Source organism: Lytechinus variegatus, chromosome 17 (genome assembly GCF_018143015.1).
Source record: "Lytechinus variegatus isolate NC3 chromosome 17, Lvar_3.0, whole genome shotgun sequence".
In the NCBI taxonomy this organism is placed as follows: domain Eukaryota; kingdom Metazoa; phylum Echinodermata; class Echinoidea; order Temnopleuroida; family Toxopneustidae; genus Lytechinus; species Lytechinus variegatus.
Window position 1 is genome coordinate 30,201,134 of NC_054756.1, and position 24,998 is coordinate 30,226,131.

At 37.2% G+C, this 24,998-nt stretch overlaps 1 protein-coding gene across 1 annotated transcript in view; it reads right to left on the bottom strand.

The window, feature by feature from the left end:
- LOC121430656 (nuclear receptor coactivator 6-like) overlaps positions 1-24,720 on the bottom strand; it is a 42,599-nt gene extending 17,879 nt beyond the window's left edge. Inside the window, exons 1-2 of the mRNA XM_041627988.1 lie at positions 24,605-24,720; positions 9,875-10,017 (exon numbers count right to left, since the gene is read on the bottom strand). Of these exons, the coding sequence (XP_041483922.1) occupies positions 9,875-9,986 (112 nt within the window). The 5' untranslated portion in view covers positions 9,987-10,017; positions 24,605-24,720. The remainder of the gene's footprint in view (positions 1-9,874; positions 10,018-24,604) is intronic.
- Positions 24,721-24,998: the final 278 nt, after the last annotated feature.

Here is a 24,998-nt window from a genome sequence, read left to right on the forward strand (position 1 = left end):
TTAAATCAAAATTTTCATTTGCCATAAAGCTTGTATTCCAGGACATGAAAAATTTGCAAGAAAACAAACATTTCAGGTGAGAATGTACTGAGATTTGATAGAACATTTTGGATATTGCTTGAAGCAGCTACATGCCAAGTTCAAAATCATTATTTGTTCGGCCACCATTCATACCGCTAGTGATTAACTACATGTAGGGTCTGTACAGCAAACTACCGTAAGTGGGCCGATGTGTGTTCAGAGCAGATTTGCATTTACACATATTCATTACAACAAAATGATGCATGTTCATGTAGGTCCCAACAAGTCCCAACCGAGACCGCATTTTGATTTGAGCAACTTTGGATGGGTTGCCATGTACCAGTAGATCATTTTTTTTTTGGGGGGGGTACCCTGATAAGAACAGAGCTGGACCTCGAGGGGAAAAAGCTATTGAGGTGTAAAGGGAGCCTGGTTGGGATGTTGACATCCAAGGGCTTAGAAAAGGAAAGGCTAATGACTTGTAGTTGTTAGCAGACTGCAAGAATCAGGTACTGACTGCGTCTTTCACCTTGTGGCTTTCCCTGGATTCCCGTGGTATGGTATATGATCAAATAATTAGCAATGAAAAGGCGCTTACAAATTCCAGCAAAAAGCATAGCTCTGAATTTTGGTACAGTGCCTACATATGTACTGCCTTGGGAGGGTCCACATACAAGCAGTGTTCAGGAGAAAACCTATGCTTGTTGAGTTGAATTTCCAATTTTCTCAAGGCAATTTGCTGATAGTCCATCTGAAGTGTGCAGCAACGTGATTGTGGTTTGGTACCAAAAAAGACATTTAAACTGCCATGTCCTATTTGGACAATGCCTAAGATAAAAATATTAAAGGAGGATAATATTGAAATCCAATATTTCAAGAAAAGGCAGTCATACATGACATCATTGGCTTCCAGACCATGCCAGATGATGCAAGTGACTATTGAGAATACCTTTCTTACAAGGAAAAATTATTCCATCCATTGTGGATGCTGAATTGTATAAACCTGTAAACTTTCATATACAGATAGGGAGAAAGAGTTAAAGTTTTGAATGATATCAGGCCACAAAAAGAATGTTTGAGTTGATGTCAATGCCAAGACCTCATAACACCTCCTTCAAGTGCCCCCTCCTCCTCTAAAGAGGAGAGTGGTAGAAGCCCTAGTGTGACAATGTGGTATGGTATAGGGAATGTGAGTTGATGGGCAAATATGACCATAAACCAAGAATAAAACATCAGGATGACATATTATGAACTTAAAAGAAAGCAGTTATTATGTAATTAAGCTTGTTTTTTGGTTAATGGTATTTTACTCTTCTACATCATGCAAAAAATACTTTCAATGTTGAGATAAATGTTGTATTTTTGCACTTGTCGTGTCACTCACGTTTTGGATGTCGTGTCACTCACGGTATATAGGAGGGTACCATTTTCCATAGAGAAGGTTTGATTGATTTTGACTATATGTGTTAGATAGGTACACTATTTATGTCCATTTACTGGTACTCACAGTACTCCATGACAACTACTTGGGCACGAATCCAACCATATGTGTTAGTGGTCAGAAACCCATGTCCAAAATTTGTTGTGTCACTCACGCACGGTTTTTTAATCATATCTACTAAACGAATTGTTGAATTCAAATCAAACTCTTAGTGGCCCATGCCAGTCCTACATTGTATATAATATAGTAGTCATGATTGATTCATAACCTTTAAGTTTGAAGATATGAGCCCTTAAACCTCTCCGATTGTCGTGTCACTCACGTTTGAAAATGACCAAATGTGTAGAGACGCAGCTCATCCGAACCTTTAAGTTTAAATTATCAAATTTAAGTGTTCTGCAGATAAAGTGAAAAATGCTTTCTATATCTGAGAGGGTTCTAAAGCACTGACCCCTTTAACCCCAACCAGGGTCCCGTAACACGAAGGTTAGCGATTTTTTGTATGCTTGAATTTCATGATTTGCTTGTAGGCTACATTGTAGTCAATGCAATCAATTGTAGAACAAGAGTGTCCCTAAGGCGAGCACATAATACGCCCGCCTGTAATGCAGAAAATGGAGTTATTGGTCAAGCAAGATAAGTGGAAGGTGGTGACTTCACCTTTGACCGTCTGACTTCAAAATCAATAGAATTGCTAATAGCTATGCTAGTATCATTCACATCAAATTATGTAAACCTAAGTTAAGTTAAACTAAAATTATTGCATTTACAAGGACTGCAGAAGAGTAAGATGAAAATATGTCACTGTGACCTCGACCTTTGGCCTTTTGACCTCAAAATCAATAGGCTTCCTGGGATCCATGCTAATACCATATGTACGCACCAAATCATTGAGCCTACTAAGGTTAAGTTAAACTGCAGTTATCGTGTTTCCAAGGACTGCAAAAGGGTAAGATGAAAACATGTCTGTGACCTTGACCTTTGGACTTCAAAATCAATAGGCTTCCTGAGATCTATGCTAGTATCATACACACCAAATTATCAGTCCTTCACATTTATAATTCCGTGGAGCTCAATAAATCGCTCTCCTTAAGGAGTTCAATTAAGCTCCTCAGAATCACTCTCCTTGAGTAGCTCAAATCAATTCAATACAATACATGTATGATAAATTGCAGATTTTTAGCTGTGTAGCTATTAATTAATCTGTGGTGAAACTAGGCCTGGGTCAATACGTTTACAAAATTTCGCGCTCCTGCTAAAAAAAAAATTGCTAAAATTTCACATTTTACATCTTTAAATCCATGAAATGGCCATCTATTTTCAACAATTCCTTGAAATTATTTTGATTCAGTTGATTTAGTTGAAAACTATCAGAAAAATGAAGAATATTCACCTCTTTCCCGACTCTGATTTGAACTTACTCTCGGTAAATATTGTAGTCCCACATGTAGACTTCAATGGTGTTGCCATGAAAATCTATATATGTGACTACATGTATGCTAGTACATGTATCATACAAACCAAATTATATACATGTAAGCTTATTAACCATAACTGAAGTTATCACGTTTACAAGGACATTAGAAGGGTATGAGGAAAACATGTCATTGTGACCTTGACCTTTGACCTAAAAAATCAATAGGCTTCCTGGGATTTAAGCTAGTATCACACACCAAATTTTATAAGCCTAGTTTAAGTTAAATGGACACCGAGCGTGATACCATACTACGTCCCGTCTAGGACTGGTGTATAATTCCTATGATCATTGCTTACGGTAAGTTTGTGCTATGGGTTCCAGGCTTTGCTTTTTTGGCAGTTCTCAGGGGGGGAGGGGGAGAAGGGGGCGAGGAGGTGGTTGATGCCCCCCTCCCCCTTGAGATTTCAGCAAGCAATTTTCACCTGCTTTGCCAATAATGATTGCACACTCTGACTGCAATGGGTAGTTTGGGCCCCATAACACAAAGATTAGTGATTAATCACTAATTGAAATGGAAGATCATTGCTGCATGTGTGCATTTTGCTCCGTAGACTGACTATGAACCAATCAGAATTGCTCTTTCAAATTAGCAATTAATCGCTAACCTTTGTGTTATGGGGACAAGGTCTACACAACATGTAAAACATAAACAATTCAGTCATAGATATATTGACTATCTCTCATGAATTATGTCTCACCTTGACCTACAGCTTCAGTAACATATACATGTAAATGGACTAAAAAATGTCTAAATCTATGGATACCGAAAGGAATAATTCAATGTTTCAAATTTGATTAACGGTTTGGTTACTGGACAAAATATTGTAGGCTACACTCTCATTACGCACACTCAAGATTATGTAAAGATACAAAATAGATTTTAATAGGGAATACAAAAAAGGAAAGCAAATTGCAATACAATTACAATTATTCCTTTACCTTTTCCAATCTAGAGGATGACATGTGTCAACTCAAAGAACTATAATCACAAAATTCACTTAACCAGGAGGGGTACATAACAATTGACCATGCAGACTATATTTCCCTTGATTCAATGCACATGCAATGAGGCATATAAAAAAACAAGTGGATTTCCACTAGCAGTTTCGCTCGTATTATGCGATTAACTTCATGTAGCAGTAGTGCTGACTTTGAAAACGACTTAAGATTATAAGAATATGTTCATTGAGACTCATTTGACCTTGATCATGTGACCGAAGACTTGTGCATGATGATCAATGATAATTGATTGTTCACATTTCATGAACAAGATCCATAAGTTCTGGTGGCAATTCAATACCCCCTAGGCCCCAACACAGCCAAAGTTCATTGACCTCGGTCATGTGGCCTGAAACTCATGAAAGATGTTCACTGAAAGTTATTCTTGATTACTCTTATGTCCAAGTGTCATGAATGATATCCATATACAACATTGTCATGACATTTCAAAAACTTAACCATGGTTAAGATTTTGTTTTGATTCCCAAGACTTAATCAAGTTCATTGACCCTAAATGACCTTTGACCTTGGCCATGCGACCTGAAACCCACACAGGATGTTTATTGACACTTGATCACTCTCATGTCAAAGTTTCATGAACAAGATCCATAAAGTTATGATGGAAATCAACAAATACCCTCAACATGGCCAAAGTTCATTGACCCTAAATGACCTATGACAAGGCTCCACGTTAACTTTTTTTGGTGGTGGCCATTCGGGCCAACAAAACCTTTAAATAATTTTTTTTGGTGGCCCGTTTGTAAAATTTGGTGGCCCGAAAAATATAAAGAAAAACATTAATTAAAAAGGAATAAAACAAACTTCTGAAATATCAATTCTGCAGCCATTAACACTATTAAGTTACTTTCACTTTGTACATCTTGTACGTATGTAAATCATGCTTGCTGTTATTTTACTTTGCTTCTTGATTTATGGTAATATATTAATTGTTCTATCATTGTAAATATGAAATGATTGAAAGAGAATAAAAGAATTGTATTTTTCCCAGGTTGTGTGGACTTTTTAAAAAAAATCTCTGTATAGACACACACTTACAGTGGCGTACCGTGGGTCACGGCATTGGGGGGGCACCAGCAAAAATTTCGGGTCACTTAGAGAGCGCGCGAAGCGCGCTCAGTTGTCAGGTATACTGACCTAATAGAGATATTTTAAGGACATGCAGTGCCATCAAACGGATATGTATCTCACTGATTAAATAATGCGAGCGCGAAGCGCGAGCTGAAAATTTTTGATATGACGGCTAAAAATTGACATTATAAGCGAATTGTTTTGTAATCATGATACTTAACTGTCTCGCTAAACAAACAATGCGAGCGCGAAGCGTGAGCTAAAATTTTTGTATATATTGACCCTAAACAAGGAAATTTTAAGGATTATATTTTAGAATCCATTAAGAGTATAAATATCTCACCATAGTCATCTAATGCTATTGCCATCCTTTGCTGATTTTGTTAAAATTACATCTAAACACAGTCATGATGCACCTTTTGTAGTCATGTAATCATGATTATCATGCGCATCTTACTAATCAAATACTGCAAGCGCAAAAGCGGGAGCTGAAAATTTAGGAAATATAGACCTGAAGAGGGGCATTCTAAGGGTTGTTTGTAGGAATTCTCTAAGACCCTACGTATTTGACTAACCAAATGATGCGAGCGCGAAGCGCGAGCTGAAATTTTTGTATATATTGAATACAAACATGGATATTTTAAGGACTATAGTTACGAGTATACATATCTCACCATAGTCATATAATGCGAGTGCCAAGCGCTTGCTGATTTTGTTCGAATTACATCTAAACACATGGAGCACTTTTTGAAGTCATTGTAATCATGATTATTATACGCATCACACTAATGAAATACTGCGAGCGCGAAGCGCGAGCTGAAAATCTAGGAAATTCAGACATGAAGAGGGGCATTCCAAAGCTTGTTTGTAGGAATTCAATAAGACCCCACGTATTTCATAAACCAAATGATGCGCGAGCTAAAATTTTTTGATATTCAGATCAGAAAAATTGACATTTTAAGGACTGATTTTAGGAGTTCATGAAGAGCAAAAATTTCACCAATCCACTAATGCGAACGTTAGCACGGACAGGAAATGTTTTATATTAAGACCTTAAAATAGCCAGGGCAATAGCTTTCAGTAGTCATGAAAAAGAAGAATATATCACTACTTAAAACAATAATAACTATAATTGCGAGGAAATATATTATTTTGTTGTATATTGATTTGAAAACGGGAGGCTTTAGTACAGCAGGTTTATATATCTCGTTAAAAAGTCTATGCGAGCACCAGGAACAATGAAGACACAATTAAGCAAATAATGTTTCATAAAGTTGTGAAAAAATGCTTAGTTATATAACATAATATAATATAACACTATGATAAACAACAATTTATTCTTTCCCCCCACTGTCTACGTTTCTCTTCCTTTTTCCCTCTTTTTCTCCTTTTCCCCGTTTTTTTTTTTTTGCCAGCCGATTGGGGGGGCACGTGCCCCCCCATGCCCCCCCGTAGTTACGCCACTGCACACTTATAATGGTAAAGTAAATAAATAGTGCATAGCAAACTCAGATACATGTAGATGTGCAAAAGAATGATTTTTCCTTTCTTCCTCTTTGATCGCAGGCCCCAAATACAGTTTATTTTCTCTTTTCCAGCATATTATAGCAGGAGAAAATCACAGAAAAATATGCTGCAAAATTAGAACAATGCATAAAAGGGGGAAACAAACAAAAATAATTTGTAGAATAGCATATTGAAAAAAGAAAAAAAATTATTAAATAAATAAGTGAAATAAAACAAAAGAAAGAAAATGAAGAAATAAAAAACAAGGAACAGGAAAAAAAAATTAGAGAAAAAACAAAAGAAAATGAAAGAAAAATGAAGTAGACAAAATTAATAACAAGTGGAATGCCTCTGGCCGTCTCACCTGCATCACGCGGTTCAATATAGCAGCAGTGCTCACTTTGAATACTACTCTAACTCGCACAAGATGTTCAGTGATACATGGTTACTCTTATTTCCCTTTTTTATGAACTAGACAAATAAACTTACAGAGATATGATGGTTATTCAACAAAAAACCCCAACATGGCCAAAGTTCATTAACCTTACATGACCTTTGACCTTGATCATGTGACCTGAAACTCGAACAGGATGTTCAGTGATACTTGATTACTCTAATGTCCAAGTTTAATGAACTAGACCAACAAACTTTCAAAGTTATGATGGTAATTCAACAGATACCCCCGATTCGGCCAAAGTTCATTGACCTTTGACCTTAATCATGAGACCTGAAACGCGCACAGGATGTTCTGTGATACTTGATTACTATTATGTCCAAGTTTCATGAATCAGATCCATAAACTTTCAAAGTTATGATGGGAATTCAACAGATATCCCCAATTCGGCCAAAGTTCATTGACCCTAAATGACCTTTGACCTTGGTCATGTGACGTGAAACTCATGCAGGATGTTCAGTGATACTTGATTAACCTTATGTCCAAGTTTCATGAACTAGGTCCATATATTTTCAAAGTTATGATGGGAATTCAACAGATATCCCCAATTCGGCCAAAGTTCATTGACCCTAAATGACCTTTGACCTTGGCCATGTGACGTGAAACTCATGCAGGATGTTCAGTGATACTTGATTAACCTTATGTCCAAGTTTCATGAACTAGGTCCATATATTTTCTAAGTTATGATGACATTTCAAAAACTTAACCTCAGGTTAAGATTTCGATGTTGATTCCTCCAACATGGTCTAAGTTCATTGACCCTAAATGACCTTTGACCTTGGTCATGTGACATGAAACTCTGATAGGATGTTCAGTAATACTTGATTAACCTTATGGCCAAGTTTTATTAACTAGGTCCATATACTTTATAAGTTATGACATCATTTCAAAAACTTAACCTCAGGTTAAGATTTGATGTTGACGCCGCCGCCGCCGCCGCCGCCGCCGCCGCCGTCGCCGCCGCCGTCGCCGCCGCCGTCGCCGTCGGAAAAGCGGCGCCTATAGTCTCACTTTGCTTCGCAGGTGAGACAAAAATGGGGAAAATTATTATCATTATTATTCAGTAGAAACATATTCTTTAATCAGGCATATTCAATGGGAAGGGGTATAAATGGTTTAATCATTATAAAAAAAATTAAAGAAAAAAAATAAGAAAATGGCAAAAGTTATATCTGGAAAAAGATGAGAAAAGTCCTTCCCTATATTTGACAAAATGATGGAAAAATTCACATTTCATATAAATGAAATGCCTTCCCAAAGTATTTACTTCCTTAAGAGTGGTTTAAGAAGTCATTTATAAACAAGAAAGAAAGAAGCTGTCAGTTTATTTTTGGCTAGAAAAGACAGCTTCGAAAGAAAGCCAATATCAACATACATACAAATGCACACGTAGGACTGTGACGTACTCACCTATGAGTTTTATGTGTATTAATGCATTTGGAAATCGGTCTTTTTTGAGTCAAAAGAGGGATCATAATTCCTCTTTTTAATGCTTGCAAATAATCAGGATTTAGTTATATGGACTGTAGAAGGGCATTGTAAAATGTGACTTTGACGTAGATTTTCAAAGTTCTGGGGAAGATTTCTTAGCAGAAACATATCGTATCGCAGCTCCATGAGTCTGAATAGTCTGCTAGCGCACAGCTAGCTGCAGTGCTTTCATGCATGCATAGCTCATGCAGATGGCCGGCGCGGCCGGCTGAATAATAGTTACTGTATGCTATATTGGTACGCCTACATACTGTCATGACTATACAATCTTTGTGTTTGTGTATTTGTGTGTAGATTAACAAAAAGGGCGCATGACGAATTGGCTTCCAATTCAGTGAACTGTAGAAAGTTGATAAATGCATGCAAAATCGGGAGAAAAATTGTGCTACTTTGACAATTATTGGTTGCCCGATTCGGGCCACCAAAACTTAACATTTTTTCAATGGTTGCCCGAGGTGAATTTCTGGTGGCCCCGGGCCACTGATAATGTCGAGCCTTGCCTGTGACCTTGGTCATGTGACCTGAAGCAGAATGTTCAGTAATGCTTGATTACCCTTATGTCTAAGTTTTATGAACTAGGTCCAAATACTTTTTAAAGTATGATGACATTTCAAAAACTTAACCATTGGTTAATATTTCGATGTTGATTCCACCAACATGGTCTAAGTTCAGGGCTGCCAACTTTATGTAAAAGTAAAAAGTAGTAATCCAGAAGCTAGAGTCATAAACTCTGAGATAAAAATCATAATATCATACGTCCCATGCGGTATTATAAATTTCTTGGAAGAGGAAATATATCATACGCACAATGCGCAAAAAATGCCATGTATTGCCAACCTTACAGGATTGTTGTCAGGAACAGACTTATTTATCCAGGGAGCTACATGTACATAACTTTTGTAAAGCACTAGCTTGCCCAGTCAGCAAGTAAATGTCGCTAATGCGCAATGTATTACTACATGTTTAAATGTGTATGCACCTTATCTCGCTCAAAAGCATTATAATAAAGGCCAAAAGTGTAATGGCGTAATTTTGACCTAGGTCACATGACCTGAAACTCAGGCAGGATATTCTGTAATACTTGATTACCCTTGTGTCCAAGTTTCATGAAATAGGTCCATATACTTTCTAAGTTAAGATGACATTTCAAAAACTTAACCTTAAAGATTTCAATGTCAACGCCGCCGCCATCAGAAAAGCAGTGCCTACAATGTATAGTCTTGCTCTGCACACTCTTTGCTGTGAATGCTAAATACACGTAGAATTAATGCAATTATACATGAAATCTGCATAGTCCAAGGTTTTGTACCACCTTTTTTTGTGTGAACTTGAGTTGAGCTTAAACATGCATGTATCATATTAATGTATCATGTATCATATTAATGTAGAATCTTACCTGTTTCTGTTATGGTAGAAAGTTGTTTAATGAGCCAATGTAACTTGAAATGAAGATCAGGATCATTGTAATGCCCTTGACATGTCACAACAAGCTTATCTAAGGAGCCCATGTTGGCTTCCAAATCAATGTGGGTTAATGCTCTGAAAATCAAAAGACAAAAACAATGAATACATAACATACTAGGGGTGGTATTCTGAAAATTGTCTTAACTTTTTTTGTAACTCAGCAAGATAACAGCTCGCTAAAAATAAAATTCTCTTAAATTGGTATTGTGAAAATTGTCTTATCTCTGTAAGGACGTCCCCTATTTAAATCTCTGACATACCCAATAATTTATCATCAACCAATCATTAAATTTTTTGTATGCTTCTAAAGGTCAACCAATAGAATTGTTTTCTCTGAAAAAAAATTAAACGCAATGTTGGCATGAGGCGTAATTACCTTTACGCCCTTGACGCATATGCTTGTGCACTACTGTGCTAAAAATACATGTGGCTGTTCTCCAAGTCATATTTTCTTTGAAAAGATACAACAACTCGAATACCAATTTTTGAACTATATTTTTCAACTGTTACCAGCGATCTCCGACCTTAATGGAGGAAGGATACAAGAGAGAGATTGTTAAAAAGTCTACCAATCCATCTAATATTTTCACAAACAGAGACCTTGCCTTCAAGTAAATTAACAAACTGTATAATTTGAAGTCGCTCTTTCTGTTGGTGATATCAGTTTTTTAAGATATTAATTATATAATGAGATATTCGATCAAGCGAAAAATAAGGTGGCCTAACACGCAAATTAATTTAAGATCACACTACACTAGAACTACATGTACCAAATTATGGCAAGTTCCCCCAAGTCTGCGCAGTCCCCATTGTCTGTGCACATGCGTATCTGCGCGATTCTAGTAAAAGAAAATACCAACGAACACACACTTTTCACTAGACCAAAAGCTTCAGTCTCTGTATTTTGGTTGTTCCGCTGAACTGCGGTGGCTCACTCACCAATACATACAGTAGACTGAAGAGCTTGGAGGCCCGTACGTACAGACAAGTATTAGCAGTAATGTCAGATCTAAAATTCGGCGGAAACCCAATTTTCTGATCGTTTTTTGTGCATAAAATGTCACATTATGAAAAAGAAATCACATCCATATTTACAAAAAAAATGTTTAAAATTCAGAAATATCGTACCTTGTACATGCAGATTTTCAATTTTCAATTTTTTGTAAAATTTTGAGGGCTCCATTTCTACCTTTCGGGGGCTACTTTTTGCATTTCGGGGGCTCTTTTCAAATGCTACGTTTTTGTATTTTGAGGAATACCTGTTCACTTATTCATGAATTATTACTTATTGTTTAATATCATTGGCAGCGGAAGCCAAACATTTTTTTTTTGGGGGGGGTCCACCACACAATTTTTTGACAAAAAAAAAAGGTTTATCAATCAAATTATAGGGGGGATGCATGAAAAAAATTTGACAAGTAAAAAAAAAAACAAGTGGAATGCCTCTGGCCGTCTCACCTGCATCACGCGGTTCAATATAGCAGCAGTGCTGACTTTGAATACTAGTCTAACTCACACAAGATGTTCAGTGATACATGGTTACTCTTATGTCCACTTTTTATGAACTAGACCAATAAACTTACAGAGATATGATGGTTATTCAACGAAAAACCCCAACTTGGCCAAAGTTCATTGACCTTACATGACCTTTGACCTTGATCATGTGACCTGAAACTCGAACAGGATGTTCAGTGATACTTGATTACTCTTATGTACAAGTTTCATGAATCAGATCCATAAACTTTCAAAGTTATGATGGTAATTCAACAGATACACCCAATTTGGCCAAAGTTCATTGACCTTTGACCTTGGTCATGTGACCTGAAATGCGCACAGGATGTTCAGTGATACTTGATTACTCTAATGTCCAAGTTTAATGAACTAGACCAATAAACTTTCAAAGTTATGATGGTAATTCAACAGATACCCCCGATTCGGCCAAAGTTCATTGACCCTAAATGACCTTTGACCTTAATCATGAGACCTGAAACTTGCACAAAATTTTCAGTGATGCTTGATTACTGTTATGTCCAAGTTTCATGAATCAGATCCATAAACAATCAAAGTTATGATGGGAATTCAACAGATATCCCCAATTCGGCCAAAGTTCATTGACCCTAAATGACCTTTGACCTTGGTCATGTGACGTGAAACTCATGCAGGATGTTCAGTGATACTTCATTAATCTTATGTCCAAGTTTCATGAACTAGGTCCATATATTTTCTAAGTTATGATGACATTTCAAAAACTTAACCTCAGGTTAAGATTTCGATGTTGATTCCTCCAACATGGTCTAAGTTATTGACCCTAAATGACCTTTGACCTTGGTCATGTGACATGAAACTCTAATAGGATGTTCAGTAATACTTGATTAACCTTACGGCCAAGTTTTATTAACTAGGTCCATATACTTTCTAAGTTATGACGTCATTTCAAAAACTTAACCTCAGGTTAAGATTTGATGTTGACGCCGCCACCGCCGCCGGAAAAGCGGCGCCTATAGTCTCACTTTGCTTCGCAGGTGAGACAAAAAAAGGGCTTCCGCCGCCTATGTTTAATATTGTATGATTTTTTAAAGTTATTTTCTTCATGCTTAGAATCATGGATGTGGGTGTGTTTGTGTGGGTGTTACTGTGAGTTGAACTTGGATATAAATGAATTCAATATCTAATTTCTACTCCATCTATTCCAGTACAATATTCCTGAACTCGGCCTGTAATAAAGGCCCACATACCCTAACTTTTCCTAAAGTTCTTTGAAAATGCAGATCTCTACGAAAATTGCATTTCTCTATGGGAAAGTCTAAATTTGGTGAGAATGAACTCATTAATAACTTAAAATGTACATGACAATGAAGAAATCATCAAACTTTATTGGCAGTTTTGAATAATATACCCGAATTGTAAACTCTGTCTGAAACAGAAAATCACCATCATTGAGGCCTTTACTGAGCGAATTGTCCTCCAGAGCTCTGGCAGAGAGACAGAGCTCAGACTGGCTAGCTAGTACTAGCACCAATGCGTACATGTACGCAGCGTTCTCGCCAGTGTATAATACGCATGATGCGCGGCTAATAGCAGCATAATTTGGTTGTAAAATTGGAGGACAAGAGTTATCCGCATTACTCTGATGCTGCTATTATCCGCATAATAGCGGCATCGGGATAAGATTTTGAGTTTATGAACGCATTTCCAACTAATGCGGATAATTGCCATGGTGCGGTCACAAAGTCACCCTTTTCCAACACAACCGCATCGAAGGGGGCGTGTCCAGTTGTCATGGCGATTATCCGCCTTTTTCAGGACGGGTGCTCTTAAAAATAATGCGGCTTATTTTCGGAGTTTATGAACGCAATTTTTATTGAATTATCCGCATTACTCTTAGGCGGCTAATTGGAGGATAGGTTTATGAAACGGGAGTCTGTGATATCAACTTCATTTATCGGGTTGCGCCGAAGTCCCACCAACTTAAGACCACTTACAGGCTCACTACGGCTAGGAAAGTGGCAAGGCGCCCAGCTAGCTCGCGGCTGCTATTGCGGGCATATGACGGCATGGTACGATCGTTCCGTTGCCTATTCCCCGCACATCACACCGGCTATGCTCCATGACCTACCGGTAGCTGCGCTTAATGGTATGATGGGAGTGGAACTTGGAATTAATGCATTGTATATACAAGGAACATGTACTTGTACTGTGTTTGTCATTTATCCCGCCCTCTATACACACAATGAACGAAAAGCAAAGGAGTTGTTCTGTGTTTGTCATTTTATCCCGCCCTCTCTGCACACAATGAACGAATGGCAAAGGAGTTTGAGAACTGTGTGTGACCGCTATGGTGCATGGATGTTAGGCCTGGGACGATTGTCATTTTTACCATTCAATTATTTCCTAAAAAAAATAATCTAATGATTCGATTGTTCGTCGGGAATCAGGTCTTTTAAGTCACAATAGTTGACCTACTTTATGGTGAAATCTCCATCAAAGTCACATGTTTAGAATAAATGAAAGTAGGACCTTTTTCCCCTTCTCCATGATATTTATATCAAAAGAAACTACATGAAATGAGATTAAAACTTTCAGTTTATTGTTCCAATGAAAATCCTTCCTAAATCCATGCTGGTACTCTGGTATTATGCATGCATCCCTCCAAGTGCCACACCCCTGCATATGAATGAATCAGCCCAGATCAGCGAGTCCAAACTCCAAAGCCCAAAGATGTAAACAACTCATTCATGAACTATTCTTTGAGACTGACTCCAGGTGGAGCATTTCTTGAACAATTTCATCCCTTGCCCACACCATGTCCCCGCCCCCACTTGTGGCACTGCCCACGATTCTACACATGTATTTCAAAAAAATATTTTGCAAAATATTTAATTTGAAATACCTTTTAAAATTACGATTTTTTTATCATTTGAACCTACATGTATAACTGGGTCTATTTTTGGAGACTAGTCGAGAAAGTACCAGTGAAGACGGGAGCATGTTGGAATGTAGTTTTCATTGTGTGAGGGGGATAGAAAAAAGGTTGCATTATTGTTTTGAAACATGAAAGGAATTCTCCGGCTCCCACCCTTATCTTTCTCTCTCCCTCACACACACACAGATGGGAGAGGGGTCAATTTATTTCTGAAGTCATGACCTCTCCTGATAAGGGAACCACTGCCTTCTTCTTTGTTTCCCCAAAAGTTTCATTGGCTATCCGAAGGTCCAATCAGCTCAAGTGAGCTTGGTTGTGTGTTTTCTTATTGTTTTGTGCATGCAGACAATGAACTCATTTTGTGTATCGAGGGCAAGGTTGGGTGGGATTAAAAAAAATTGGAGCGCTTTCATGTTGGTGTGTAACTGAATGTAATACAATCATTGATTATTTTTTATCTCGGTAACATAATTTTTAAACCTGTATGAAGTGTCATCATTGTTTTCTTGTCATTTTGTTATTATTACTTGGGTATTCGAGTTCTCCCAATGTCATAATCGGGATCTGCCGAACATTCGATTTGTGTAAATTTTGCTAATCGATTGGTGATTGGCGGCATGCCAATCGAACCATTCGATCAATCGATGTTTACTCCCAGGCCTAGCATTTATGTGCATTTGTGTGGGCTTAAAAATACGCCACAATGGGGCTTCCTTGGCGTCTCTATTTGATGAAAAGGCCGTTGCTTCCGCACCCACCCCCGGGAGTGGCAGCACAAGTCCCCGACATGGGTGAATTATTTTCTGGCGAGAACGCTGCATGTACGTCCTTGTAAAATAGATGGAGCTTTGTTTAATGATATGTTGTCTGATATTCACCTCATCCCCTAGAAAAATAGAACAAATGATTTTTAAGTTATAATTAGCAAATAAGATAAGTTATTTCGGATGTTACTGGACCGTTTTGAAAAGCAAAACCGAATGACAACTCACCAATGCGAGGTTACTAGACTCTGGGATTTATTTCCTGTGTAATTCGAATTACTTTATCACAGAATTGTGATATCTGTAGGGGAAAATGTGCATTAGGAATTGCACATGGTGGTAGTCATAATGGACCCCTTTATACATGCAACCGTTTCCTGACCGCTGCGTTGATTTTTTTTTCATACCATGTGTATGGAAAAACGTTGTACAGAAAAAACCACGCAACTTCGGAATTTGAAACTGTGTTCCTCGCTATTTCCAAGGCTTGTTCATGAGTTTGAGTGTGGATTTTTTATTATTTTTAAATGGTAAGCGGAGCTCAAGCATATGGCGCTCGTGGGCCGCTGAATTCTTATCGCTCGGCAATAATTTCGGGGGCGACATTAAGATTAATGTCGCCCCCGAAAGCATGATTTTGGGTGATTACGAGGACAACTTTAGGCATTTCCGAGGCGAATTCGCCCGCCGCCCCTGTGTATTTTTTTCGCTGTGTAGATGTGAGTGCGTTCGGAACTTGTCCCTCGCATTGATTGGCCAAGATATCAAAAATTTAATCGGAAAGCCTTGATAACAGCACAACTCGTTGACGGCTGCCATATTTTCCTCTCTGGCAGAAAATTAAAAAGTAAGGAATAACCCGGGGAATAACTCATCGGTAACGTACATTTTAGATATTTTATATTAGATTTTACATAGTATCAATAGAAAGATTAGAGTCTAACGAAAATAGTGGGCCTTCGTTCAAGATAATATGTCATTTAGAATCTAAAAGAAATAAAAAATCTGGACAAAACCCGCCCTCTGTATTGTCGACCCAGATTACACATGCAGGCTCGCACTAACACACTACCGTCGTCGGTGAATGGGGATTATATAGTAAAATGTCAGAAATTGTTGAATAAATCCCCAGAAACGACGGTTATTCCTGTATAACTTTTCACATGCAATACAATCATAACTTGACAGATATTGATTAAAAAATCCTACTCAAGATGGTGGAAAATAATTAATTTTTGGCATTTCTTGTGACACTGACAGCCTAATAATGCAGCATTTCTCATCAAAAAAGACAAAATCCCTGAATCGTGTGCAAAGTGAATGGGTGCGCAAACATGGGAAACCATTTTTTTCTTTCAATCTGAAAATAATTAATAATGACTGTCCAAGGTTTTTTCCAAGAAAATCCTATATTTCTTTCATATATTTATGATATACTACTATATAGGCCTATTTGGTACACTTACTCATCATTATCTGAAAGATTTTGTGAAATAGAAATAGCGATCGCAGCGGGTTCGCGTTTAACACATTTCCTATTCTGCCAACACACAAAATGGGCAAAATTCATTGAGCCAGTGTATCAACATTTCAAATCCTTTTTTCATAAAATGTTACGATCTTTTTTAAGCCTGAGTCGAATCGATTTTAAAATCGGTGTTCGATCGATGTCATCGAACACCGGTGCAGATTTTGCAAAATCGGTGCATCGAAAAAAAAAAAATACGTCGGCCGGCCGATTCGTTTGGTTTACACAATCATCAAAATATCAGTAATGTCCAACTTTACTACTACTTACTTGATTTCTATTGCCCCCAAAATGAAACCGAATGAGTAATTATGATGCTATTCACCATTAATTTGAAGTTTATTTCGATCATAGTTCGAGTCTTACTCGTCTGCTCGTGCCGAGATAATTTATGCACGATGAATTCATGAATGGAAGTCATGGCCATCGATCGTGCATGCGCAGTACTGTTCTTTAATCAAACCAGAAAATGACCGGAAATTGACGCGATCAACGTAAAATAAATCTTGCTTTCATGAACAATATTAAAATCATGACCATAGAACATTATTTAATCGTAATATTCAACAATAATTTGCATATGATAATCATTAATATGAATTTAGAGCTTGATGTGAAACGTTTGTATTTCGTTTCAATTTTCAATGGCGGACATCTCATGACGATCGACTTCTTGAGTCGAGCTAGTGCACTTGTCTAAAAAAAATAATCATCACGTCAGGATTGATTCTCGAACATTGTCTACATGCAAAAACTCTGTTCAAGTTCGTAATATCACTATATAATAACATTTTACATGACAAAACAGAGAAAATTGCGTTTGATATTTTTTTCCATCAATTTGAAGCTAGTTTGTGCCCAACTTTGGGCTCTGATTTCATGAATGGGAAAATATGTCATACGTCATCAAACACGCATGCGCATTGTGCTTATTTTCTCGGAGCTTGGAGGAGACGTCCAGAGATAGAACAATAGAAATAATCCCAGTATTATTTCTTCCATATGAACATAACATACTTTGCTGACATCGTCAATATTCTTAGTATGACCATAAAATCTTGTTAAATCGTAATAATTTAGATGAATTTAGGGCTCGATTCGAAACATTCGTATTTATTTTGATCGCATGCTCAATTGCGTCTAAAAAACTGGATTGTCATTATCAGGATTAATTCTCGAACATCGTCATAACTCATATTCCACAATCTTTCCTCACAATCGTTATATCAGCATTGAATAGCAATTCAAATGACCATCCAGAGAAAATTACGCATTTATTCCCATAAATTTATTTGGAGCTCATTTTGGATCCAACTACACAATCTCAGGCAAGTTACAGCGCTCTCCGTTGATTGCAATTGTTTGCTGGCGCTGACGTCAAGCACGCCTGTCGTTTCGGGAGAGTGAGTGTACGGAGCTGCGGACGGGGCTGGTGAATGGACTGCGAATGCTAGTCGACCGAAAATCATTCGGATCGACTCTGCGTGATTCATGTCTTTATTATTGTTTCATTTTAAACTTATATGTTGTCATCTGCAAATATCATTGTTGAAGATATTTTGGGAAGAATTCTGCTTTGGTCCCCGGCCTTTTTTGTGTGTTTTGTGATCACGGGAAAATACAAACGAACTTTGCTCTGTCATCTGCTTGTGCAACGCTCACCCGGCCAACGCCAGCGCATACCGTCAGTGCGTAGTGCATATAAAGCGCATCGCATCGACGCAAAAACGAAAGACTAAATTTTCCACGCCTTCAGTATTCGATGCATCGATGTTCGATCGAATTAGAGCTGTCGAACACTGGTTTTCAAAATAATCGATATGACTCAGGCTTAATCTTTTTCTATTATATCTAAACTTCTTATTTCTAGTCAATTTACTCACATTTGCATCGCCAAAATGTTGTTTTTAAGGCCGTTTTCGAGAGCACCACCTGTCCGTCGTCACACGATGGAAGTCGCCATTTTGGAAAATATGACTCCAGAACCGGGTTAATCTTGCAAGTTACTTTTACTTGTTGACGCCCTTTAGGGGCATCAAATAACCATGTGTTATGTATCATTAATATCGGCAGACTTTCTTCTACGAGTTAGTGACAATTTCAGTTCAATGTCGGCAATGTTTTTTGTTATAAAAAGGAGTTTTTTTGGACACTTAAGGTAAATCATGTTTCTATTTTCTTACTTCAAAGCCGTATAAACAGAAAATTTCTTAGGGAACAATCAAATATCAGATATAAATTAATTCTTTGAAGTGTATTTGTATCAGAAAATCTAATTTTGATATATAAGAATGTGTCGCATAGCTGCGCAAGAGGCGAATGCAAGCCCATGTTGTGCCGCCTAGAGTGTGATTTTGGTGCCATGGCTGACCGAAAGGAGTGAGTGGGCGTGGTGGCCGTGGGTGTGGTACTTGATGCATGTTATTGTTAAACCCATTGAAATTAGTTGTAGGTGATAAGTTGTGCATTTGATTTCTGCATGAATTATGTGTATTGATGATAAATTAATGATAATTTCAACTTAATATTTCAAGAAAAAAAAACAGGCGGGAATTAAAGCATGTTTAATTCCAGTCTCATTTTTTTTCATGGTGTACAGGCGCAGACCATGCATTGACTGCTGCCTGGTACTGGTATTAAAATGAATAGATACATGACTATATCTATATTCTGTTGTTTTGTGTCATCATATCAATAACTTGTAGCTATGTGCGAATACGGGGCATCGCGAGCGCTGGTTTTGGTGGCACGGTTTTCGCGCGGGTTTTGCTACGAGTGGCATCGCCTCTGTCTGGGCGGCTCATTGAAAATGGGGTTTAATGCGCATGCGCACATAGTAGGTGCAATCTCGTGCCTTTTAACAGACAGCTGAAGATGTGCTCTTTCTGTACATATAAGTTTCAATGTGGATACTCGCCTGTAAAGTGTGGATATCGGAGCTTGAAAGTTCATCAAATTTTTGGACGCGTAAATGTTCGAAATTTTTTAATGGTAAGTAAAACAAGAATCCGATTAGGTATACAATTTGACTGGAAATATATTTGAATTATCAAAAAATCCAAACTTACGCGATTCTGACGTTGCGCAGTCCAGATATAAGAGATGCCAGCTACCCCTGTCACAGCCGGTCTCTCGGCAGTCGAGCTGCCCGATGCGCCTGCCGTTGGCAGGGCGATGCTACCCTTGTCACAGCCGGTCTCTCGTCAGTCGAGCTGCCCGATGCGCCTGCGGTTGGCAGGGTGATGGGAGCGGTCGATAGTGAGTCGTTCATGCTGGATTGAACTAGATCGTAAATTGCTTACTTGATGATTATGTTGTGCCTTTTTTGGGAAATCTCTGTCATTATACCGTAGATAATTATTCTGATATTGATTTTAATACATTCATTTGTCACAGAAAGATTTTATCATCCCAAGGTTATGTGACTCAAGAATCTAGGTGGTTGATTATCGTTTCATTTGGAAACTGGATTTGCTTTTGACAGTGGAATATCAATGTTGACTTTTCTAAAATTAAATTCATGGGTGGAAATCCCAGGGGGACACGTCCCCCTACCCAAAATAATAGGGGGACATGTAACAATAATACATTTTTTTCTTTTTTTTTTCTTTTTTGGTCAAACTTTTTGGGGTGAAAATGACCTTACAACAGTTTGGGGATAAACTTTTTTTTTAACTTGTCAGAGTTGCCAGCATCCATAGGCGGCGAAAGCTGGGGAAAGTGTACCCCCCCCCGCCCTTAATTTGAGGTGGGGGACGATCCCCCCACCTCAATTTTTTTTTTTTTTTTTTTTGGATAACCTTTTTTTTTTTTTTTTTTTTTTGCTTGTCAAATTTAGTTTTCTGCGTCCCCCTATAATTTTTGGTTGATAACCTTTGGTGTATTTTTTTGATTATCAAAATAATTTGGTGGTCCCCCTAAAACTGTTGGCTTTCGCCGCCGATGCCAGCGTCCCCCTACCTTTGGGGCCAATTTCCGCCCATGATTAAAATGCAAAAAATTTGTTGTTTAATTTTTCACTCTCAGAGGAAATATTTCACTTCCACATGGCTCTATTGTCTATTTTTTTTTATGTTATTCATTTTTTTCTATTTTATTATAATTATTTTTTTTTTCAAGAAGGGTGCAGGGGGGGGGGGTTGTGTTCATAAGTTGAAATGGGGATGGGATTTGTATAAGTTTTTGTGTCACTTTTGTTCTCTTGTTTTGAGTGTTGGAGCTTTGATGCCTGTTTTTGTTGCTGTTCAGAGCTTTATTTATGTGCAGTGATTTCACGCTAGAATATGAACTTATTTTTCATTAAAAAAGGAGTGCTCGAACATGGCCTTTGTTGTAATCATACATATCCAAGAAATGCATATATTAAAGCTTAATTTTTATGTTTCCTTCTTGATACTTGAATTACATGCAATGCTACATCTTTACACCCTCAGACTCTGCTGCTCATCCATCCTTCCTAAAAAAAATTGTAATCGAATCTCCAAAATGAAAGGTACATTATCCATCTATAAACAAATTGTTGAAACAGTAAAATACATAAAGAATTGGTGAAACAATCAAATACATCAGAAAAGCACACTTGTATTTTTATACCATACAAAGTACATGTACAAAAGGAATTATATTTTTCATTTGTAAAAAAAAGACCCCATACATAATACTAACAATACACAATACTAAAGTTGAAAAAGAGCTAATTGTAATTTATATCAGAAAAACAAAGAAATACATTAGAAATTACAAAAACAATACTTTAAACAAATTCATTTTGGAAATTATCTACATGATGCTGTTTTGATGCCAACTAAATTATATACAAATTATCTCTCATTATCACTTTCATTTGGCAAAGAAAAGAGGCGAGTAATTGTAATTTGCATAATTAATTAGAATTAATTAAAAGATATTATTTTACACATAAGAAAAATTACCAAGTGAAATGATTACACATCAATTGAGTTTTCTTTCACCTTTCCATTGATACCTAAATTACTTCAAAGGGCTCAAAAACAAAGAAGTTAGAGCCCGTTGAAGACTTGGGTTCAAAATGGTCACAAAATGGTCACAAAAATCGGTTATGCACTCCATTGACTTTACATTAAGACAGTGACCACAAATTTGGATAAATATGCGCGACTTAAACTGGAATAACTTTATAATTTCTTGATGAAAATTTGAGTTCTTGGTATCATTTGAAAGGTCTTTTTAAGGGCTTTCAAATGATACCAAATTCATTGAGATTTGAGGATTTTCATTTTTTTTGTCACATACCTATATTCAATAAGCTGTCTCATCAATTCACATGATGTACACAATAATGGGTCCCTGTTTTATTATGTTTATTAGGAGGGAGATTATTTTGTAAATGTGATTTTAAATGTAGTAGAAATTCAGATAATGTCAGAGACTTGCTTTTTAACTTTATATATTCCAATATATTTAATGTTAATATATTCTATAATTCTAAGCAGTGGAGTACATTTCTAGCTACTGTTGCAGCTCCAGCTGTCTGATCTCGCATTCTCGGATCTGCAAACAAGTTTGAGACATCATGGTAATTATACAGAATACAGAGTGAACATGGACAAACAGAAAGAAAAAAAAAATTACTTGCAAAACTTAATTTTCTACTTTTGAATGATATAAATCTTACAGATACCGGGAAGTATAGTGGGACATTCATTTTTATTTTCTGATTAAAGTCTGTTGAGGAATGAGACCCCCAAGAGTTGATTAATTTTTTTTAACAACGCAAAGCGTCCCATGCACTTCTCTTGTCTTATTCTAATTTGTTATCTTTCTTCTTGTATACTATATTTTCACAAATGGTCGCATTTCATAAGTTGGGTATGCAAAAAGGGTGGCGTATGAACAATTTTCCAGATGGTGCCATGGATAAATTGTTGCTACATCACAGCATCTTGACCAAATCTATTGAGTAATATCTCATTTCGAAGCCAGAACTATAGGCTAAATATATTACTATGAATTAGATCAATACAATATCAGGAACAAAAACTATAGCACATTAAGTTTGAAGTAACAGGGGTGGCGGAGCCGGTGGATGTGGAGCCGGTGGATGCGGTAAATGATAAAATATTAATTAAACCTAATTAACAACTTACTATAATATGTAATATGACTGTTATCCTCATATTTCTGGGCGTTTTAAAGCAGGGAACAACTAAATGTCATAAAACTTTGACAATTTTGAAAATATGCAGCAATGGAATACATGTGTATGTCAGCTCTGATCTGCAACCTAATCAATTAGTAAACCGGAGAGATTTGGTTAATTATCTAATTTGTAATCTTAATTTTTAGTACAAATGTTTATCATTGCAACAAACATTTCTACCCATGATGTCATTTTGCCAAGCATATGAATACAGTAACAGGTATTTTGGGGGCAAAAATGTGAAATTGAATACTGTTAATTAATTAGTATAATTAATATGCATACAATAATAGATAATTATTCGATTTTTGGTACAGATATAATTATTGATGTTTCAAGATTACAACTGCAATTTACTAGGGTGATCCAATGTTGCATTAACTTTTGACACCATTTTATGTGCAGCAGGTCCAATTTGAGAAAAACACATTTCAAAATTCACATTTACATTGACGTCTATGTAATAATTAGCTGTTAATTAGTCATTTTAAGGAAAAATAAAGGTATTCAAGACTTAAAACTTTTCCATTATTTAGAGAATGGTAATAGCTATAACATATCAAAAAAATTTTTTTTTGACCATTTTTACCCTGTTCGCGAAATTGGACCACCTTATGACATGCGACCAAATAGAAGCTGTTTGAATAAGAAAAACATGAAGGTAATACAGCCATGCTCCACAAGATCACCTCTTGTGTTGCATTTTAGTCAAATTAACTTAGTAACCTACATGAAAAAAAAGTTTGGAAGTTCCCCTCTTAGATCTACAAGTACCTGTACTATGTAGATCTGCCACCCAATGCAATGGGTACTTGTCTTGGGTGGCAGAAAAGTTCCGCGTATAGCGTCCCTTTAAGAGGCCATATCTTCAGTTATGGTGCTCCAATTGTAATTTGGTCTTCACCATTGAATTTGTCTTGAAAAAACCTTTCAAGTGATGTATAATTTGTCTGTATTTAAAAAAAAAATCATGTAATATAGCTAATAGAAAGAAATTAATGTTGAATCTTAACTCAAATTGTTCGGTGCGCAGACTTGGGGGACCACCAATACAACTACGAGTATCAGTATGGTCAGTTCCCCCATGTCTGCGCGGTCTCCCAAGTCCCAAGTATCTGCGCGATTTTAATTACAGAAGATACGCAACGAGCACGAACTTTACACATGCACTACATAGCATAGGCCTAGAGTTTAGACAGGCATTCATAAAAAAATCTGACTCAAAATGGTGGAAAAAAATGAATTCAGGGCATTTCATGTGACGGCCTCAAAATGCAGCCTTTTTCATCAAAATCCCTGAATCGTGTGCAAAGTGAATGAGTGCGCAGACATGGGGTACATGCAGGTCTACCTTTTTTTTCACTCTGAAAATGACTGCCCGAGGTTTTTTCAAGAAAATCCTGGCTATAGGCCTATTTCCTTTCACTTTTTAATGAGAAATTTGGTACACTTACTTTTAATTATATAAGGAACACTATTAACCAAAAGATTTTGTAAAATAATAAGAAATTTATGTTAAATCTAAACTCAAATTGTTAGGTGCGCAGACTTGGGGCCCATCATCTTTACAAGCTGGCGCTTCGCCGACCAATCTCTAGATCTCTAGGCCTAAAGGTACGGCAGGCAGAGCAAGGAAAGGCCCGTCGGCGTGGGGAGAAAATGGGAATATAAACATCGTAAAAAATACTCGTCTCAAGAAGAGTTGTATTGCGATCTGATAATATTATCATATTAGATAATAAACGATGAGGAAAAGATATGAAAGATACCTGTTAGAATTAGGCTTCGAAAGCAAATCATTGTTTTCCGTTCTTTTCTCCGACCGACAAAGACTAATTCAGAATCTTCACGTACGCCATGGTGACCTTTGACCCTTAGAGAGACGTACGGTACCCGTACCGTATCGATATCATGATCGCGAGGTGCCGTGGCCGAGTGGTCCAAGGACCAAGGCGCCCGGCTATACATGGAAAGTCCGAGGTTCGATCCCCGGCCGTGGCAACTATGCCCGTGAGCAAGGCATTTTATCTACAATGCTCTTTTATCCTGCTTTCAAATAAATGGGGCATGGGCCGGGGGCATGGGAACGATTTTTAAAAGTGGGTGCTGGAATTTGGATGAAATATCTAATAGTCATGAAAAAAAAGTGAATCCGTTCTAGGA